We start from the raw sequence: 13,895 nt of genomic DNA on the forward strand, positions 1-13,895 counted from the left end.
CCTGCCATTCCAGGTGCTGTTGTGAGCACGCCACAGTGAACAGAATGAAGTTCCCGCCCTGGTGGGACTTGCGTTGCAATTGGGAGTGACAGACAGTGCACCGTCATGATAATAAACAGGTTCTACGTTTTCAAATATACCATTTTTATATTTTGTCTAAAATATATTACCTTATGAATATATCGAGAAGAGAAAGCAATGATGCTATGGAGAAATGGTGGCGTGTGTGTACAGCTTTCTCCAACATCTCTTCCAGTCCATGCTGTTCTAGTCTGTCCCCTCAGTTCTTAAACGCATGCCAGGAGCTCTGGTGCTGCCAGGCTCCCCACCTCCTGCTCCACTGGGGCAAGGAGACAGAACGCAGAGGCCTGTCTGGATCTTCAGAGCATCCAGCCAAGCAGATTTCTCCCTTGGTTCTGCCTCACCCCTGACAGATGATACTGACTCAGTGGCAGGCTTCCTGGGAGCTTCCCGGAAGCCTCCTAGCATAGTGGCCGCGTTACCACAGAGCGTCCCTGAATCTGCACCCAACGGGGCCCCTTTTCCTAGAATTCTGGTGCAGACTGCCTTCAGGTCTGGAGGGTGGTGGTGGATCTGTGTCCAACTTCAAGGAACTCAGTTTCTGAATAGTCCCTGCCTGTGAGGCCTTGCAGACCTGCCTCCCATAGGTAGCAGCTCCGGGCTGGAGACCTTCAGGCCTCGTCACTGCCATGTAAACACTGCATTAGGAACCCAACTGGAGGGGCAGCCAGGACAACTGCTCAGCTGAGGAGGGGGTGGATCAGAGCCGTTGGGGAAGAAACGTAAAGACCTCCAGAATCACAGTACACAGACCTGAGTGGGAACAATTGATTGCTATCAAGTAATTGTCAGATGCCAGGTTGCAGCCCAAAGAGGAAACAAAAGGTCAGAATATTCCTCCTGGGCCAGAGGGAAATGAGGATATGAAGACAGCGGAGTCCTATTTCAAAATGAGCTGCTTTTACTCTAGCTTAATCTCAGTGCCGGAAGTGCAGGTTTTAGGCGTATTGTTTAGGAAAAGAGCCCGATACTATCTTTTCTGCTGGGAATGTTTAAGACCAGATTTCTGCCTCAGACTGTCATAATTCCGACCCCTGCTGAGAAAATGAAATCAGACTCCTTCTAGAACACAATTGGCCTAATGATGTTCAGCACCTCTTGGAGCAAATCCCAAGGAACATAAATTGCAGTGCGAGATTAGATAGCAGGGGGAATTTGGTGATAATCTGGATTGTAAAGAGCCGGAAGCTTTGAATGGAGGGAGGGCGTAGGTTGCAGTTCCCCGAAGCTCAAAGCTCGTTATGCAGTAGGTAAACAGCCCTCACCTGGAACCAGTTCAGATTACACCTGTCCCTGGTGCCCTCCTAGCCGTCGTTGGTGATGTAGGGAACCTTGGGGAGTATGTGAGATGACAGAGGATCTGCGAGGTTTCCCACCCTGTTCCTATTGATATTTGGGGCTAGAGCATTATTTCGGGGGCGGCTGTCCTGTGTGTTGTGGGATGTCGAGCAGCACCCCTAACCTTGCCCAAATAGTTATAGTAGCAACCCCTGCACCCCCTCAAACCACTGGAGGCCATCAGAAACATTTCCACACATTCCCAAACATCTTCCAGGGACAAAAATCTCTCTCTTGCGAGAGCCACTGGCCTAGGGTGAGCAGTGGTCCCCATTTTCCTGGGCCTGAGAGATTTCCTGACACGCGTGACTTCCAGTGCTCAGACCTTGGAAAGTCCCAGGCAAACCAGAGCATGCTGGCCACCTGACTGTGTCTATTTTATGCCGGAGTTTGAAAGTGGGAAAGCAAACATTTTGCCAAGTCTATCTTTGGGAAACCTTGACAGGGGCATGTAGGGGAGTGTGATGCAGGTGTGGTGGTGGTGCACCTCAGCCCGATTACAGATTCCAGAGAGGGAGGTTTGAGTGTTGTCCTTCCTTTTCCTCGGCGTCTTTAAAGCCTAGGCCTTGGCGAGATGGGCCATTGGAAGGTTTGATCCTGGCCTGTGGACCCAGAGGATTTGATTCACACTCGCTGCTTTTCTAGAAGAAAGGCTCTTGTGTGACACCTGGGAGTGAGTTTGAGTGGCAGACTTTTTCTTAGCATTGTAGGCTGCATGACAGTATACATCACGAAAGTGACAGCCACAGTGGGGACTAATTCAATACCATTTTCTATCGCAGGCCCTGATAAATCATTGCTGCGGGGAAAAGTAAATTTTACTTTCTCAGACAGAAATGATTCAAATAATGTTGTGCTCTGGGGAAGTTGGGAGCTGAGAGAAGGATGGTTAGTGGGCTTAAAAATATTTAAATGACCTATCATGGAACTTGTAAATGCGTCTTGCGCCTGGTCTGGCAAATGACGTATCAAATGGGCATCCTTCCAAGATTAATGAGAAGAGTCACATAGGGACCAGCAGATGGCATAGTGGTTATGTCACTGGACTCCCACATGGCCACCTGCTGTTCAAGTCCTGGACCTGGTGGCTTGAAAATCACACTGGGCACATGTACATGCCCAAGATTCTGGGAGGAGAATGGAGGAAAGGAGGGGGGATGGTGATTTCTCACTTTCCCTTTCACTGTCTGTCTCCAGCAAGCACACGAGTCCTAAGGCTCTTAAAAAATTGTTTTAAAAATTTTTAAAAAGAGAAGAATCACATATAATCATATCAGCCATCCTGGCTAAATGGTTGTGTTTTTCATGGAAAGGTATTTGTAGTTGATTACAGTGCTTGGTGGATGAAACAGCTAAAATAAAGATTCTGTTGAGTTGGAAAAGTCATCACGTACTTTTGCATAGAAAAACATAGAAAAATGCATCATGAATTTTCCAACGACCCAGCAGAATCTGCAGTCCTGCCCATTGAATGGGAAATTGCCATTTTTTTCATCTTCCTTGAAGAAAGTGGTAGTTGCTTAGGAATATGGTTCTGCTCGGAGGCTTTTTAAATACTGTAGGGATTGAATTGGGGGAAGGAGGACCTGGGCCACAGATGGTCCACCAGAAGAGCCTCGGAATGAGGAGGAGGTGTGCAGTGCAGCTGGAAACCTTGCTTACTTGGGGAGATTTTCCAACCCTGTTCCAGTCCATTAGAAGCACACGAAAACCTCTTGCCTGTGAGTAGAATCCACACCTTTCTACCCTGTCCACTGGCATATTGCTCTAGGGTGCAGACGCAAACAGGAAGGAACCTTGGGGAAGTTTTGCTTATGGTCATTTTTTTTTTTACAAGCAAGCCAGTGCGGTTTTCCCACCCTCGACGTCAACCTCAGTTGCACTCCCACTTCAGCGAGGATAGCATCAATCATTGGCAAAAGCTATAAAAGCCTGTCAGAGAACAGCCCCGTCCTTTTGAGCCCTGTGAGTACCAGGTGAATGAGCAGTTACTGCAGAGACGGTTTTATAGGAGGGCTGCGCTCCGCCCTGAGCAGCTAGAGGGATGGTTACAGGACTTACTAAATAGCATCGGCCTTTCCTCCCCACCCACCCGAGAGCCATGGCTCCCGTCTGCACGTCCCAGCTTTGGGGAGCTCTGATTCCCCCTTTGTTTTAATCCTGATAAACAATCCTGAGCCTTGAGATAGGTGCGGCCAGCCATTAGAAACACATACGTGTCTTTTCAACAACAGGGCCTGGACACTGTCAGAATTAAGAGAAACAATTTGAGAAGAATACAAGGTGCACAGGATTTTACTGTTTGGGGCTGTCATTTAAATTCCACATTCAAGAGGGTTTGGGATTTGGGGTTCTCTTAGCTTGATTCCCCATTTCCAAGTTATGCCATCCTGAGATTCAAAACTGCCTCCTGCCGCCCTCCACTGCCAACTTGCAGCCCTCAGGAGTGGAGACGCCACACCATCTCCCTGGGTCTGATCTACTGCTACACGGGAGCTTCCCAGATGCTCAGCCTAGGCCCCAGGTCAGGAAAGACGTGAAATGGTAGCCTCTGAAAAGACAGAAAATCCCTGGTTACAGTGCTGAGGCAAAATAAAATCAGGTACATTTTAAGGAGCAGAATATGGTACATATTTAAATATGATATTTGAGGAATTCTCTGGGCCCTGCACGATGCTGTAAGGCTTGCCTCTGAAGGGACCCAGAACTTCATTGATGTTTGGTTTATGAAAGACCTTGGAGCCAGTGCCTTCTGGGGATTTCGTTTCTTTCCTTTTTTTAAGAGAGATTTTTGGTATAGGGTGCATGTGCTCACGAAAGAGACAGAGAGACAGAAAGCAAGAAATCATCCCCCTGGTGGGGGGCGGGGATGGCCACGCCACAGTCCCTCCTCCATCATCCTCCTCTTTGGATTTTGGGCACACATGTACATGAACCTGATGTAAGTTTAAGCTGCCAGGTCTGGGACTCGAACTGCCTTTGGCCATGTGGGAGTCCAGCAACATAACCTTTACACTGTCTGCTTGCCCCAGGAATTTATTTTCTGCAAATGGCCTCCCAGGTCCTTGCACCAAGAGATGGCTGTCCTCATATTAGCTTCCCAAGGCTGCTCCGACAAACTGCCAAAAGTTGGGTGTCTTAGAACAACACAAATATATCCTCTCCTAGGTCTGGAGACCCAAAGCCCCAAATCAGGTGTGGGCAGTGTTGGTTCCTTCTGGGGGCCCTGAGGGAGGATTGAGACTGTGCCTGTCTCCTGGCTCTGGTGTCTGTGGCCGTCCTTGGTGTTCCTGGCACTTGGCTCCATCACTCACATGTCTGCCTCCATCTTCACAGCCCCTCCCCTTCTCCCCTCATGTCTCTGAGTCTCAAATCTCCCACTCCTTTCTCTTATTAAGGATGTCAGTTATTGGAGTTAGGGCCTATGCTAAGCCCAGGATGACTACCTGAGACCCTTAATTACATCTGCAAAGACCCCATTTTTTCTTCTTTCTTTTTGTTAAATTGCCAGAGAGAACACATACTCACTAGAGAGATAAAGAGGGTGGAGTTGGGGCATCATGCCACAATCCTTTCTTTCCATTTCTCCCTCTTTTCCTGATTTTGGGCATGTTTGCATATACACCCAGTGTGGTTTTTTGGGGGTATGTGTGTGTTTTTTTAATATATCATCAGTTATTTAATTAGGTTCTTGGCAAAAAATCTAGAACACCAATTTGTGAGGATAAACTCCATTTGTAAGGGCAAACACGGATCGCAGGTAGCCCTGGAGCTGAGGAACAGCTTTGATTTTTGGTAAAATTTGCAAGTCCACAGCTTTCTGATCAATCTTCCGCTGCTCTGAAATCTCGTATTTCTCCTCTTTGTTGAAGATCTCACCTTCCTGGTGTCTGGGCTTCTGTAGTATCTTTTTCTTGAAGTAAGCATTGGTAAGGTGCTTTGGGATTTTTACTTTGCTAATATCAATTTTCGTGTAGATGGCAATGACAAAATTCTGGTGTGTTCTACGCAGTGGAACTCAATTGAGAACCAGTGTTCCAGTTACAAGTAGCAAGCCACTGCTCAGCTGCCTCAGGAAAACCACCTTCTTGCCTCTGTGGTATCCAGTGAGGATGATCAGAATGGTCCCGGGAGTGATGCTGGCTCATAGCTTTCTCACAGGCTGACTGAAGGGTTTTTTTTTTTTTTGCCATGGCTCAACAGCTTTCGAGGCACATCTTCAGTAGGATAATACCTGGGCATTTTGCGCAGTTTAACCACCCAGGTACCACCATTCTCGTCCCCACCAACTGGTTTTGTGACAGTCGCAAGAACCTTCTCCTTTTTCTTTTTGATCCTGGCTTTAGTGGCCGAGTATTTCCTCTTGTACATGGCCTTCCTGGAATACATGGCAGACCGGGAATATCTGCTGATGCCCTGGACTAGGACAGGGTTTCGACTGCAATGGGGCTTCCCCTTTTTTAGCCTTGGGGTCACCCTTTTTAACCTTGCCACTGGCATCAGCCTTCTTGACTTCAGGTTTCTTCTCCTCACTATCCTGCTTTGCAGCTTTTCACCTGCCATCTTGTATAGTGGGAAAGAGCCCCAGTATGTTTTTAAAGCCACTAAGGCCAAGATTTGAACTAGTCAGCCAGCCATGAGCAATCCAGCTTCCTTAACCACTGGGCCCCAGAGCCAGCCTAAAACTCTACTTTCACATAAGGTCATATTCACAGGTCTTGGAGGTTAAGACATAGACATCTTTTGGGGGACACAGTTGAATCCACTGCAATCATCAAGGAGCTAAATTTTCTTTCTTTTATCTCTGAGTTGCTATTCCATTGCTTTTGTCCATTTTCAAATTGTTGTAAGTATGTGTTGCTAGGCTAGAGTCTGCTTCTAAAGTCTATCTCTGCACGCCCCAGCCTGCCCGTGTTTGGGGTTATATGCTTCCACTATACCATTCCTAGGAGTTAATGGCCAGGCTGGCCACACTTTCTATACGTGGCTCCTTCCAGGCCCGGAATTCAACTGGCCTTGCAAACCCAATTTAAAAGGACAGGCTTTCAATTTTTCTGCCTCTACAGATTTGGAGAAGAGAGGAAAGAAAAAAAGAGCACAGGAGATTGCACAAGAATCAATTAACCTTGGTAAAGACCAGAGGGATGGCTCTGGAAAGGAGAGATGCTTCACAACCTTCTGATTTCTGATTTCAACCAGCAATTTATCCAGAAAGATGTGGTAACACGGTCAGGCTCTGAGCAGATTCTAACTGTCCTTTTTTTCTTTTTTTTTTCTTTTTTAGCAAACTGCCTAGTTGGGCTAGAGCTGTTGTCCCCAAAATATTTTATGTTACAGAGAAGGCTTGGAACTATTATCCCTACACAATTACAGGTAAGTTTTTAGTGCAACCATCGTACAGCGTGCATTGAATGCAAGGGCATAGCAGTGATAGAATTTGACAGACTTAGGGTGCATTATCCAAGCAGCGCCTTCCAAGAGCCCCCTGATTCCTCCCTCCCAGTCATCGGCACTAATACTGAGATGTGGCTGGAAGGGCATGAGGGATGGAGGGTTTCGCTAACCCTGCCCATCTTCCTTAACTGATTGCAACAAATAGTTCACGGAGAGAGAGAGTGAAGATCTCTTTAGTGACCTTTCTAGAGGTTTTTGTATCTTTATTTTTCCATTCCCTCAATAATCCCTAAGTAAATTTATCATATGATTTGTCTGTAAACAAATTGTTTATTTTGGCTTCTTTGTTTTACAGCCCCTAAGTTAATATAATATGGTACTAGGAAAATATTTACAGTTACCTTCCCCTCACTTGCAGTGCAATGGAAATAAACCCTCTGTACCGAATATTGTTGTAGAAACTGTAGCCTCCCCACATTGAGAAGACTCGGCTCCTGCCCTCAAACACTAAAAAAACACGAGATGCCACTTGAACATCATCATAACAAGCTCCTCTTACTGGTTATAAAAACTACTTTTCCACTTCAGAGAGTCCCTTGGTGGTTAATGAAATGCTCTACTGGAATTATTAGTCTTTAATTTTGCTTTTATAATGCCAACTCTTTGGTTTTTAATTAGCCACAAACTTATAGGCTAATTGAATCTTGTCTTACTGTCTTTATCTGCCCAACCACAGACATCCCGTATAAAGAGTTGTAGAACAAATATGGATCCCGTATTTATGAAAGTTTAATTTCTGGAAGGTTTCTTTTCCGCATTTTTAATAATTATAAGTCACCAGTATTTGTTAGTTTTGTGGTTTTATATTGTATATAAGTGTGGTCTAAGTTAATCCTTTTTCTCTTTTTCTCTTTCCCCTCTTCTCCAAATGAACAACTGGAATCAGAATACACAGTAAGTTTCATTTAGTTATTTCTAAATATTCTATTATCGGTGGAGTAATTGGTACATCTCTTATATTGCCTGTCTTATCAATACAGTAATAAATGACAAATTCAGAGTCAGAAATATTTAAATGTAGGCTATTACATAGTTATATATAAAATGCAACAATTTAAATGTTCTCATTTGTTCAAGAATATGAATATTAATTTGAAGTGCTTTGATAGTCACTTTACATAATTAACCTTTGCTTGTAATTTTTAAATATCTTGACTGCTAGTGAAAGAAGAGTGTCTCTTTTTTTTTTTTGGAGAGGTTTTTGCCATAGGGTGCGTGTGTTCACCGGAAAGAGAGAGACAGAGAGATGGAAGGCAAGAAATCATCCCCCAGGAGGGATGGCCATGCCGTGATCCCTTCTCCTCCATTCTCCTCTCGGGATCTTGGGCACGCATGCACATGCACCCAGCGTGAGTTTAAGCCACCAGATCCAGGACTCAAACCGCGGCTGACCACATGGGAGTCCAACGACATAACCATTATGCCATCTGCTGGTCCCAAAAGAAGAGTTTCTAAGCTTGTGATATTAAAGAGATGATGGTAGTTCTGGATAAAGATGGGGCTTATCCTAACAGGCTGTGTCCTGATGCCTTACTGAAGAATCTTTGAAACTAGTAAGACACATGTGCGAATTCTTTACTCAGCGCTGTAAATTGGACAGTCTCTTTGGCTTGGATAAAAGAATTTCATTTCTTCCTATCCTAAGAGCCTCAAGAGTTATTATTTACATTAAAAGGGACCCTATAGGATGGCCCCAAAACACAGTGATTAATCTCTGTGTTAGAAAGCTAAATACCATATGCCCGACCACAGTTTGAATCCCGGTCCTGGAGGCTTGAAAATCATTCTAAGCATGTGTATGCATGCCGCAAATCATGATGAGATGGAGAAATGGAGGAAAAAGGATTGTGATGTGACCACACCCCACTGGGTGCTCTCTCTCTCTCCATCTCTGGCACATGCTTTCTGGGAAAAAAAGAAAAAAGAAAAAAAGGGGGGGAGAGAGAGAGAGAAAGAGAGGGACCCCATGATATCATTGTGTTGTCTGTGATATTTTCATTTGAATCATTTTCCCCAATGGCAAACAGTGAACATAGCATAATAGGAAAATGGTTAACTGAGCTGTAATAAGAGTAAGTTTTTGGTTTCAATGAAAACAACCAAAGAAAAGAGAGACTTAGTGAGAGAAATGGAAAAAAATGAATCATTGTGACCTTGGCATGAGCTGGTGCCCCAGCACATTGTACTAGTTAATAAAAAGTTATCGAATGACAGAGCGAATGCATGGATAATAGATAGGTAATGGGTCGATGAACAGATGATAGATCAGAGATGGAGGGACAGACAGCTAGACAGACAGACAGACAGTGTGAGCCATCATGGACTTTAGAGTCAGGATGGCCCAGCTGTCCTCTCGCTCTGCCACTTTCTGGCTAGACTTTCTCAGTGGAGGCTCCCAGCTGCCCATTCTTGAACTCATACCTTTTCACAGTACTCTTCACTGTTCTCGCCTCTGCAGGAGGAAAAATAATAGGATTAGTACGCAGTTTTTCATAGCGTTACGTTGATTTCATTTAAAGGACTGTTGGTGATTATTCTCTCGTACGTGTGTGTTCAAATAGCTTTTTTGTATGTGCATGTGCATGTGTGTGTCTGTATAATTTATATAATTCTTCCCAATTCCCCAACCTCAAAAAGAAGAGGCAATTCTATGGCAAAAGGCAAATTTCAAATTTTAGAAGCCAGAGAACCACTACTTTACAAGAAACAGCTTGACTTTTCTGAACCTAGTTTTCCTCTTTTCAAAAATTGGGGTCATCTCTCTTTCCTAGAACTATTAGCAGAAAGAATAAATGATCTAACATAGGAGGTTGGAAAACAGTTTCTGTGGAGGGCCATATTATAAATATGTTCAGCTGTGGGGTTAGTACAGTCTCTGACACTGCAAAAGTAGCCATAACCAGTCCGTAAACAGATCAGCATGGTCCATTTACCAGAGAGTAGGCCAGCCCTGGCCCCCAGGCTGCTTTGCCAACCTCAGATCCGAGGCATAGAGGGTTGTTCGCATGTTGCCCAGACACAGCAGGTAGTTCAATTGTTCCCTGCCACCAATACCACCCCAAGTTACACTGCTTCCAGCAATGGCCTAACCATCAGTAGGTAGGTAGTGACAGAACAAATGCATGAATAATAGGCAATAATAGGACTGCTTCCAGTCCCTACAAGCAGCTATGGAAGTTACTGCCTGTTAAGCCTCCATTTCCCCATTTGTATGTGGGTAAAATGTTAACGCCTATTTCATAAAGGTGATGTGAAATTCTTGGCTCATCAGAAAAGTCATGATGCATTTTTGCATAGAAAAATGCATCATGACTTTTCCAGCATCCCAAAATATTAACTAATCCACAAGAAATCTTAGCTCAGTGGTTAGACCGCAGTTCAGGAAGCTGCCATCATTAAAATGGGAGCTCCAGGGGAAGTACCGGGAATATGTCTTCGTGCCCTTTCGTGCTGACTGGGATCCAGTTATGAGACTGGAAGATGCCAGTTGTCTAGAATATGATTTTATCGCAGTAATATCTGATACTATCTCACTTCCTACTTCTCCAAACATAATCAGTAGTTACACGGACAAGAGAACTCCTGTCTTTATAACTAGGCAAAGACAGTTATTTGCCTGGTGAGCCTTAGAGTTGGATCACCTTGATTTGACCCCAAACTGATGGCTATGATTCGCCATAAGCTCATGAGCGTACCACGAGAAGTGTCAGATATGAGTAATATAATTTAAAACATAAAGTCTGAAAAATGTTTCATGCTATCATGTTCATTTTTTTAAAGAATTATGTATTGTTATTCTTTAATTTTACCAGAGAGAGAGGGAAAGTGAGAAGGCAAGCTACTAGGTCTGGGCCCTGAACTGTGGTCGGCCATGTGAGAGTTCAGCACCTTAACCACCACACCAGCTGCAGGCCCCAATTGTGTTCATATTTTAAGAATAGGTATTGAAATACTGAGGTTCCAGAAAGAGAATAAAGCAGGATTTTTTTTATTAAGTTTATTTATTCTGAGAGAGAGAGAGAGAGATAAATGGGCATCCCCAGCCGGACCACTCTTCATTCTGCCCTCATTCTCAGCTGTCCTGGGTATGGGTATGCATAGCTGGTGTGTTCGGGGCCTGAGATGTGAACTCAGAACCTTTCCCACATTGGACCAATAGCTTTGCCACTGTGCTGCCACCTGGCCCCAGCATAATGTTTTGTTTTTGTTTTTGATTGCCGTTGGGTCCATGTGCTTGCCAGAGAGACAGAGAAAGCACCTCCCATGCCACAATCCCTTCTCCATTTCTGCCGGCCAGCCCTAGACCTATCCAGACCTATCCACCAGGGTAAATCCTGAACTGAGCTGCCAGCAGAGGTTCAGACCAGAAGGCAGAATGAGTGGCTCTGGAGAATCTCATCAGACAAGCAGTGGCACCCTGGCTTCTGGATTGGCAGCCAGAGCTTTAGTGACAGGGCCACAGTCCTCTATGCTGGAGACAGACGAGAGCAGGACACAGCGATCTTATGCAGGGTACTAGAGCGTGTGGAGCCGAGAAGATAAGGTTGTCAGCTTTAGTACTAAAACATACAGTCCAGTTACATCTGAATTTTCAGATAAACAATAAATAGTTTTTAATATATAGTTATACTAAAAGACTTTTATATTATCCGGCAGCCCTGTGGGGGATAGATAGCACTGTGGGAGAACCGGTTTCAGAGACTCAAGTACAAAAAACCTATTTCTGAAAAAAAGGACACAGTTCCCGGTTCTTGGTGGTCAGGGAAGGAAAGGAGCAGAAAACATGTAATTCGGGAGCCTGTCCTACAGCAGACTTGCTGCATCAGCTCTAAGGCCCGTCAAATGCCCCGTCCAAACAGCTGGCAGATTCTTGTGCCTTAGCTCGGATTGGCTTGGGACGTGTACGGGACTGAGGAGGGCAGAGAAGGGGAAAACGAAGTGGGAGCAGATGAATACATATTTGTCAGTATTTCAGCAAAGACCTCTGTAATAGTTGACACGCAAATAGAGGACCGTAAACAGGAGAGGGAAAATCTGCTGGGAAGAAGTAAGGGAAGATTTCTTGGAGGAGGCAGCATGTGAGCTGGACCTGAAGGGATAGGAGAGCTCCTCCCCGCAGACACCCTCTCTTCGTGCCTGCTGCTGTAACAAAACACCAGTAAACTGGGCTCTTAAACAGCAGATACTCCTCCCAGTTCTGGAGGCTGGAAGTCCAAGGTCCAAGTGCCAACCGATTTAGTTCCTAGTGAGAGCCTTCTTCCTGGTTTTGCAGAAAGTTGTCTTCTTGCTGGGTCCTCACGTGGTGGAGAGAGATACAGCGAGAGAGGGAGAGAGAGAAGGAGTTTTTTTGGTCTCATCTTATAAAAGTACTAATCCCATCATGAGGACCCCACCCTTATGTCCTCATCTGAACTTAATTACATGCCAAAGAACCCATCTCTACAGACCTTTACCTCAGGGCTTAGGGCTTCAACTATGAATTTGGTGGGTAGGCACACAATTCCAGGCCCATTTGGGCAAGTGAGGTAGCTGGATCCTGGCCAGCTGGACACATGGAAGGCAGATCATGGCACTTCGAATGTCAGCTCAAGGTCTGGATTTAGTTCCCTGTAGAGAAGCCACATTGTTCCTGGCTAGCTCGTGTTTATTTTCCATCCCCAATATAGGACAGCTTTTCTTTCCATCTCCCGGGAACTGGGGGGTCGGGATTTTCCCTCTCATCTCCAGGTGCCCTCTTTCAAGCCCGCAGAGTGCATTTTGAAGCTGCCACCCCTTGACTCGACAGCCATGTTCTCACGCTCTGTACACTGCGGCCTCCACAGCCTCCATAGAAGAGTCCACTCTTTATTCTGATTAGATCTGCCCCCAGGATTTATGACAGCTGCTTCCAATTACTTTCCTTTTTTTTTTTTTTCTTGCTTTAAATGCTTTCTAATCGGACTTTTTAAGCCCCCAATCCTTTCATCTTAAATACTTCTTCTGGATGTTTTCCCCAGGTTTTACGTTAACTGTTCTGTACTCCCAACAAAATTCTCCAGTGTTAGGCTCCAACTAGGATCACCGTGCACCACCCTTCCACAGAGAGCCAGCCCCTAGAGCTCCAAAAACTTCCCACAAGTGTCTCTTCTCAGATGGCACAGCCCAGCCCTACAGTGTCTAAAGCTAGGACCCTCGAAGTCTTGCACCGAACCGCCCAGCCTGTTACAGTAGTCCCTGCTTATTTCGCACTTTTGCTTTCCTTGGTTTCAGTTACCTTTGGTCAACAGTGGTCCAAAAATATTACATGGAAAATTCCAGAAATAAACAATCGTAAGCTTTAAATTGCTGTTGAGATTAAATTGCATGATGAGATAGTGTGCAGCCCTGTTCTGCCCAGCCTGGGCTGTGGACCGGCCTCTCTTTGTTCAGTGTTCTCCACACTATCCATACTACTGCCTGTCAGTCACTTAAATTATCAGATTAAAAAAAAAAAAAGTGTCTGTAGACACTATCCATGGTTTCAGACACTCACTAGGGGTCTTGAAATGTGTCTCCCATGGATAAGCGGGGACTACTCTATTTAGAGCTCATGCTTTCCTTACTTGTGCAAAACCCAGGCAAGAGAAATGTCTATTTAGGGTCCCGTAGGACTTTATCATTATCACGGTTATCAAGACATAAAAGCTTTGGGGACCAGCAGTTAGCGTAATGGCTATGTCGCTGGACTCCCACATAGTCGACTGCAGTTCGCGTCCCGGACCCGGTGGCTTAAAACTCACGCCGGGCACGTGTGCGTGCGTGCCCAAGATCCTGAGAGGAGAATGGAGGAGAAGGGATTGCAGCATGGCCATCCCCCTTGAGGGGATGATTTCTCACTTCCTGTCTCTCTGTCTGTCTCTCTCTGTCTGGCGAGCGCACGCATCCTATGGCAAAAACCTCTCCAAAAAAAAAAGACATAAAAGCTTCCTCATCACTATGAGTGACCGTGTGTGTTTGGAATTATGTGGAAATGTCATTTGCCCAGGAAGTAGAAAAAATATGTT

The 13,895-nt window shown here is 45.2% G+C and overlaps 1 protein-coding gene across 3 annotated transcripts in view; it reads left to right on the forward strand.

Annotated features, from left to right (window-relative positions):
* The window catches only part of PITPNC1 (phosphatidylinositol transfer protein cytoplasmic 1), a 358,712-nt gene that overhangs the window by 197,025 nt on the left and 147,792 nt on the right, over positions 1–13,895 (forward strand). For all 3 annotated transcript variants that reach the window (XR_003549130.1, XR_003549131.1, XM_006146773.3), the window contains exons 3-4: positions 6,704–6,792; positions 7,760–7,767. Coding sequence is in view for 1 of the 3 variants with exons in the window: in XM_006146773.3 (XP_006146835.1) it covers positions 6,704–6,792; positions 7,760–7,767 (97 nt within the window). In the remaining 2 variants the exon portion in view is untranslated. The remainder of the gene's footprint in view (positions 1–6,703; positions 6,793–7,759; positions 7,768–13,895) is intronic.

Source organism: Tupaia chinensis, unplaced genomic scaffold, assembly GCF_000334495.1.
Source record: "Tupaia chinensis unplaced genomic scaffold, TupChi_1.0 Scaffold000187_1, whole genome shotgun sequence".
Classification (NCBI taxonomy): Eukaryota; Metazoa; Chordata; class Mammalia; order Scandentia; family Tupaiidae; genus Tupaia; species Tupaia belangeri.